The sequence below is a fragment of the Neofelis nebulosa genome, chromosome 3 (genome assembly GCF_028018385.1).
Source record: "Neofelis nebulosa isolate mNeoNeb1 chromosome 3, mNeoNeb1.pri, whole genome shotgun sequence".
Taxonomy (NCBI): domain Eukaryota; kingdom Metazoa; phylum Chordata; class Mammalia; order Carnivora; family Felidae; genus Neofelis; species Neofelis nebulosa.
This window is the reverse complement of record NC_080784.1, coordinates 176,970,720-176,977,629: the sequence shown is the minus strand read 5'-3', so window position 1 is coordinate 176,977,629 and position 6,910 is coordinate 176,970,720. Positions and strand designations below refer to the sequence as shown.

The following is a 6,910-nucleotide window of genomic DNA, read 5'->3' as shown; positions in this document are numbered from 1 at the left end:
AGCCACAGTGAAGATGCTAATCAAATGTTCAACCCACCAAGATAAATGTTAGGAGCTAGTGTCTGTGGATGTCACAAATCTTGATTGCAAATGTCAGTTCTTTCCATGGTTAGTGACTTCAATTACCTGGAAACAAGATGCAGGAACATGCAGATGCTTGTTTTAACAAGTAAATGTAGCAATGGCCAGTGGTAGGTCTGACTTTGCAAATATTACATGTACTTGGGAAGTCAGAGAACAAGTTTGGACTTGAGGAGAGCAAATGTCAATGAGGCTGAAGAAAAATGTTTTTGGGTGATTTTTTTTAATCCCCCCTGCCCTGAGAAAGAAATTTACAACATATCTAGAAGGGAAAAAAAGTGTATTGGTGTGTTGGTCCAATGTTCAGCATTTCACTATCAGTTTTACTCAACAATTAAAACGCGCATTAGTAGAAATCTCCATTGATCTCTTCTACTTTCAGGGACTCATCCATCACCTATTTGCTGATGACGTTCAAATATGCCAATATTATTCTTTGTTTTTAATTTATAGTACATTTCAAACTGTCCTAAGCTATCTCAAGCTCGGCAAATCCAAAATTAATCAAATTATCTACTCATCCAGTCTAACGTTCTTCCTAAACTCCTTAGTTCATTGAATTGTTCTCTCATTTATTTGCTCACCTCAACTAAAACATTTTAGTCTCATGCTCTCTCCAAGCACAGTGATTCCACCAGTGGCCAATAAATATTTCTTAAATCAATCAATGGATTTTCAGTGCTTTTGATTCTTCTCCCTCTAATGACTTAGTGAGTTCTAGTCACTTGACTTCAACCCCCTTCTCAAGACATCTCCCTCCCTGCCTGTACTGTTGCTGCTCTAATATGGGCCCTCAAGCCTTCTGCCTCCTGGGTCTCTACCATCTAAACTTAATTTCTCTCTTTTGCCTGCCAAACAAAATTCCAACTTCTTCTCCCGACTCTCCTCAGTTATTAGATCCTTCTTTCATCACTTCCTCCGACTTGTTTTTGAATCTTCCTGTAAAGCCAGGCTTTCCCATGTTTGATTGCACCGGGTCATTTCGTGCCTCCATGCCTTTGATCATGTGATTATTTCCTACCCTAGAATGTTCCTTTTCTCTATCTTCTAGCCTGCTCAAATCCAGACCATCCTGTAGCTCCTAATCCAAAACCTCCCAGGCCTCTAGATGGACTCACTTTTTTACTCCTCAAAGCTTGCATGACCTTTTTATGTACATGTCTGCTCTATCTCTCACAAAGTCTGAGTTGCATTTTCATAATCTACTAGGTGTCAACCTCTCCCCCAACTCCAAAAAGGCCCTCTTGCCTAGCCCTTAAGCCTAGCCCACAGAAAATGCTATACAAAGTTTTCAGAATTGGCATTGACTGAAAGCCATTATATACACTATTACTGGGATTACATACATATTTCAGGAGTTAAGGGGAAAAAAAGTAAAGAAAAGAAAATTGAAGCAGAAAGCGTTTAGTATTGAGAAGATGGTGAAAAATATTAAGACAAAGTGGCCCATGATGTATGAACTAATATCTCAAAAAGAAATCACCTTTTCAGTGAACCGAGGTTCACAGAGGCCCTCCTCTCACGGCCACCCTGCCACCATGCTTCATGCCGTTCCCTTTCTTTTCCTGAAGACTCTTCAAACCACAGGCAGCGTGGGCAGTAATGAGACCTGTGGTTCATTCTTTATTCTTTATTCACTGGGTTTTCTTTCCCTATCTTGTCATCCAGGCATCATGAGTGTGGCTCTAAGAATCGCAGTGTCAAATGACAAAATGTGATGGCTTGGGGAGAAGCAGCCTGGTCTTCCCTTTGGAAAGCTTTCACTTCATCCCAGTATCTCTGAAAGAATATGAATCTGGAATGCACTGCCCTCTCCAGGTGCTATGTTCTCTCTAATCAGGGGAGGGGGATTGGAGAGGAGGAAGGGGGGAAGGGGGGATTCCTTGGCACCCCCCCCCCAGGTTCTCTTGTATCAAGTCCTGTATTGCAATGGCCTCATATATAATGTGCTACCTGAAACATCAGTAGTGGTGAGAAACTGTTGTATGTGAATTTTAATTATACATGGTGAAGAGTCCTTGCTAGTTCAGAGAGAGCCACTCTTCATGTTTGCTTTATTTTAGTGAAGGGGCATTTTATCTAATTAGAGAGAAATTATCACAGAGGAAAGTGGCCAGGCACCTGTCTCAATCCCACTGCAGCCTTGCTGTATAAAAAGGTACTAATTTGACTTACCTAACCAATGGCAATAGATGTACTCTAGCAGAGGATTCTGTTTTTAAAGCTCTTTATTATAAAAGAATTATAAATATATGCTAATTAGAGAAAAATCGTAAAGACCCTCCCTGTAACCACATCCAGCTTCAACAATTAAGTAGCAGCCCATCTTAACTCATCTCAACACCACTCCAACACTTCCTGATTGTTTTGCAACAATTCAAACATCATATTATTTCATTCATAAATATTTTTAATTATCACATAGGAATCTTATTGACAATACTGTTAAACAGTTTACCTTTGATTAATAAAGTTCTCATCCCACCATAGAATCTATATTTTTTTGCCTCAAAACTTGAAAGGCACATAGGGCTTCTCATATACATATTGAATGTGTAAAACTTCCATGGAGAGTGGGATTGTGTGAGCTAGCTCTATCCCTGTGATTAATCTACTCTGTACACAATGGCAACCAGGGTGTGGGAACGCCCCTCCTTTGGTCACCTAGTAACTTTTCACTGGTCAACAAGAAGCTGAATAAACTATTATGTTGCGAGAAAGTGCTTGGCTAGCTGACTTGGATCATCTCCTAGATTTTTAAGAGAAGTTCCATTGCCAAGTTTGAATTCGCTAAACCTTCAAGGCTTTGCTGGCAGAAAAGAAGCGTTCCACTCTTGGAGCATAAATGGATTCAGAAGACATGGGCTCAGGTAAACTAGGCCAAATATTGAAGCAGATTTGGAGACAAAATCTGATGCTAAAACAGGCCCTCCTGGGAGATAGCCATTGTGAAGGGGCTGGAGGGGCCACTTGGATAGCCACAGTGGTCTTTCTGGGGCAAGAGCTCAGTGGGGCCCTTCACCAACTCTTGGAGCACACTGCAGGGACTCTGCGCTCTACCTGCCAGCAGCTGTATGTATTGCTTGACAAGGAGAATCAGTGTGTCTGGAAACAAGGCAAGTATTTCTTTTTATTCTTTCTCTAAGAAATGTTGATTGAGTAGTCACTTTAAGAGGTACTAAGGAGCATGCGAAGAAGGCTAAGATAGAGTCTTGTCCATAAGGGACTATTTGGGGAAATAAGGTAAGACAAATGCACAATAGTGCAAGAGATAGCAAAACTAGTTCCATTCGAGAAATAGAAAGAAAGTACATTAAGAGTTCAGAAGCAAGAATGATTCCATTATTAGAATGGGAATTTGGGAATTTTGCTAGATCAAATGTTGTATTTTAAGCTGAAGCTTAAGTGGGGTTCCTGGGTGGCTCAGTCGGTTGAGCCACTGACTTCGGCTCAGGTCATGATATCACAGTTTGTGAGTTCGAGCCCCGCGTCCGGCTCTGTGCCGACAGCTCAGAGCCTGAAGCCTGCTTCAGATTCTGTGTCTCCTTCTCTCTCTGTCCCTCCCCCACTCATGCTCTGTCTCTCTCTGTCTCAGAAATAAATAAACATTAAAAAAATCTTTTTTAAAAAATAAATAAGCTGAATCTTAAGGAATGAATTGGATTCATGCAGCTGGAAATTAGGAATCTTGAAAAAGCATTCCGGGCAAGGGTATTATTAGCAGGATCCACAATTAAGAGTAGGAAAATTGGGGTACCTGGGTAGCTCAGTTGGTTAAGCAACCAACTTCGGCTCAGGTCATGATCTCATGGTCTGAAGGTTGAGCCCCATGTCGGGCTCTGTGCTGACAGCTCAGAGTGTGGAGCCTGCTTTGGATTCTGTGTCTCCCTCTCTCTCTGTCCCTCTCCCACTCATGCGCTCTCTCTCTCTCTCTCTCTCTCTCAAAAATAAACAGTAAGAAAAAATTTTTAAGCAGAAAAATATTCCTGTTTTGAGACAGAACAAACAGTTTTTCTATATTGGAATAAGATGAAGTTCTATTTGTAGAATTATTTGAGCTTGAATCCATTAATTATAAAAACAGTAGAAAGACTGGGGTGGGCTGGGCTATAGAATTGGACACTCCCTTACACACACACTGAGAGGGGAGCAGGTTCTTGGGAATAGTCCCAATTATGGGTGCTGAGAAGTATGACAGGAAGAATATTGTATCTGATGAATATGATCTCAGACAACAGTTACTCTAGATAAGAAGATGGGTGGTATCATGAAATCGAACTCTAAATAATATAGTGTCAAGGTAAGTGGGCAGGTCTCATCAATCAGGCATCCAGGGCAGATAATGTTAAGAAATTATCTAGAAGGCAGATGGTAGGCATTGGGGAAATCTGCCCAGAGGCAGCATGATCCAGACAATGGCAGCTGGAGCTCATACCTAGGACTCTAGTCTCTGGAGCGAGTCGAATATGGTCTTAGGCAACATATCAAGACAAATGCTTATTCATGGAAAATGATAAGGTCACAGCTACCAGAATAGGAGATCAAAATAAAGGTGGTCTTGGGTACAAGACAAAAACACAAGTTGTGAGAATTGGAGCCCAAAGATAAACCTAGACTTGTAAAAGGATGATTTAATGATGATTCTTAAGATACTGACCGATGTATGGGGCCTAAATTACACATTCCTTAGTTCAGAATTGAATTCTAAAGATTGGAGAACTGCTAAGCCTGCAAGAAGTGATCAAATGACCTGAGCTATGAGCTGTGACCTCAGAGGAGGGATGAACAAAGAAGAGAATGGTAGGACACGGGGATGGAGTAAAATATTATTTCAAATAAGATCACGAGGATCTTCACTAGCGTGAAGAGGTTTGACTTGGTTTAGTAGTCCTTGAGTAGCTAATGCAGGTTCTAATCAGAGAATCAGAAGCTGTATAATTAAAGCTATTCTTTGGAAGGCTGATTAGACAACTGTAAATGATCACAAGCTCAGCAGGAAGAATAGTATAAACTTAATTTCATTCTTATAGCAGCCAGAAAAGTACCTAAAAAAGTATAGTTTCTACACCAGTAAAAATAATGTAGCTATGGTATGCCTGCTACTCAAGTCTCCTCTGAAGTGTTTTGCTGAATTTCAGGGAAATACTTTAAGTGGATCACTGATAAACAATATAGTACCTTAAAAGGAGAAGGAACAAGTCTCAAAGTCATACTAGATCATCAAGGAATGATTGAGGGAAATGTTGAGTTCAGTTGAGTAGTTTTGTTGCTGTGTAGGGGAGATCATGCTATCCACCTGCAAATATTCAAAGTATTTTCATGCGCAGAAGGTATTAGACTTACTCTTTGCCACTACAGTAAAAAACAATTTGTCCCCAATTCCTAGACATGTTAAAAGAATGACAGTTGTACAAATGACTTCTCCTTCAGGAGGGAGATGGGCTTAAATGACTGGTAAGGGTCTTGGTAGTCTTGTAAGGTTATCTTGCCATACCTCAGTGGAGAAATATAATTTGTTTCAGCTTTGTATTTTATTCTTTTTATGTATCTGTGTGTGTGTGTGTGTGTGTGTGTGTGTAGAAATGACTACTTTCATAGACTGCCTCATGAAAATAAATGAATATTTGGGGAGCACTGCTACACTTCTAAAGAAAGAAGAAAAGGAGATGTGTAATTTATGCGGCATGCATGATGAATGTACCCCACTGAAGACAATGTCCACCATTCACGATATCAAAGAAGCAGACATTGCTGCAAGAAGGGAACAGAATGTCATAGAAACAGCTACTGTTTCTTCCACAAATGGAGAGCAAAGTCATTATACGAACCAGGTCCAGTTAAAAAAAAATAAAGCACATATGAATTCAGACTTAGTGGAAAAGGAAAACAATACATCATTGAATGAAGATATAACAGAGCAAGAGGAAACAGAGAACAAAATGTTCCCAGATAATGTAGAAAATGAAGATGATAAACAAACAGAACACATGACTGTTGAGAACGTAAATGGCAACAGGGAAGAGACGCATGACATAATCCAGGCAACAGAAAGAGAAATACAAGAGACCTCAGAGAACCAAAGAGAAGAGATTACCACATCCTCAATAACATGTGATATCTCCAGCAGATATCTGAATAGTCTCCTTTCCAATGATTCAGAGAGTCTAAAGCAAAAGAATAACATAATGGAAAAGGAGTAAGTAAATGTAATGTGAGTGGTGCTTATACAATGCCTACTGATACGTGTGTTTCTATAGTGATTACACGTAGTATTTATACATGACTAGAATTTTACATTTCCCTTTCAGATCATCTCCAAAAAATATTACAAATCAATAATTCAGCTTAAATTACTCTTAGCAGCATTTATATGGCAGCTATCACTAATTTTTTTTTTTTTATAGTTTTAGGAAACAAACACTCAATGTTTCTTTAGAGGGAGAGGAATTGACTATATATGGAAGCAGTTTAAATGAACAATTGTCCAGAACCTGAATGGTATTCTAAATCACTACTCTTTCAATTATAATAAAAAGAAACTAGGAGATTACAGAGAGTTCATATACTGGAAATGCATTTTCTAGCCTCAGATTTGTTTTAGTTATATCCTCAAATAAATCCTCACATTTATTTTATTTATGAATTATCATAAATTCTTAACCTGTATCTGTAGTCTCTAGGGGGCATGGGTAAGCTTTAAGCAGTTTTTAAAACTAAATGTGTATTTTCATACCTATTTTACCTCTTTGAAGATGGTTCAAAACTTTTACCAGATTCCCAAAGAGCCCATGACATGTGAAAGAATAAAAGTGGAAATTGACTGATATAC

General features: G+C 39.2%; 1 protein-coding gene across 1 annotated transcript in view; it reads left to right on the top strand.

The window, feature by feature from the left end:
- Nucleotides 1-2,807: 2,807 nt before the first annotated feature.
- The window catches only part of DTHD1 (death domain containing 1), a 65,480-nt gene continuing 61,377 nt past the window's right edge, over nt 2,808-6,910 (top strand). The window contains exons 1-2 of the mRNA XM_058722885.1: nt 2,808-3,197; nt 5,662-6,277. Of these exons, the coding sequence (XP_058578868.1) occupies nt 2,927-3,197; nt 5,662-6,277 (887 nt within the window). The 5' untranslated portion in view covers nt 2,808-2,926. The remainder of the gene's footprint in view (nt 3,198-5,661; nt 6,278-6,910) is intronic.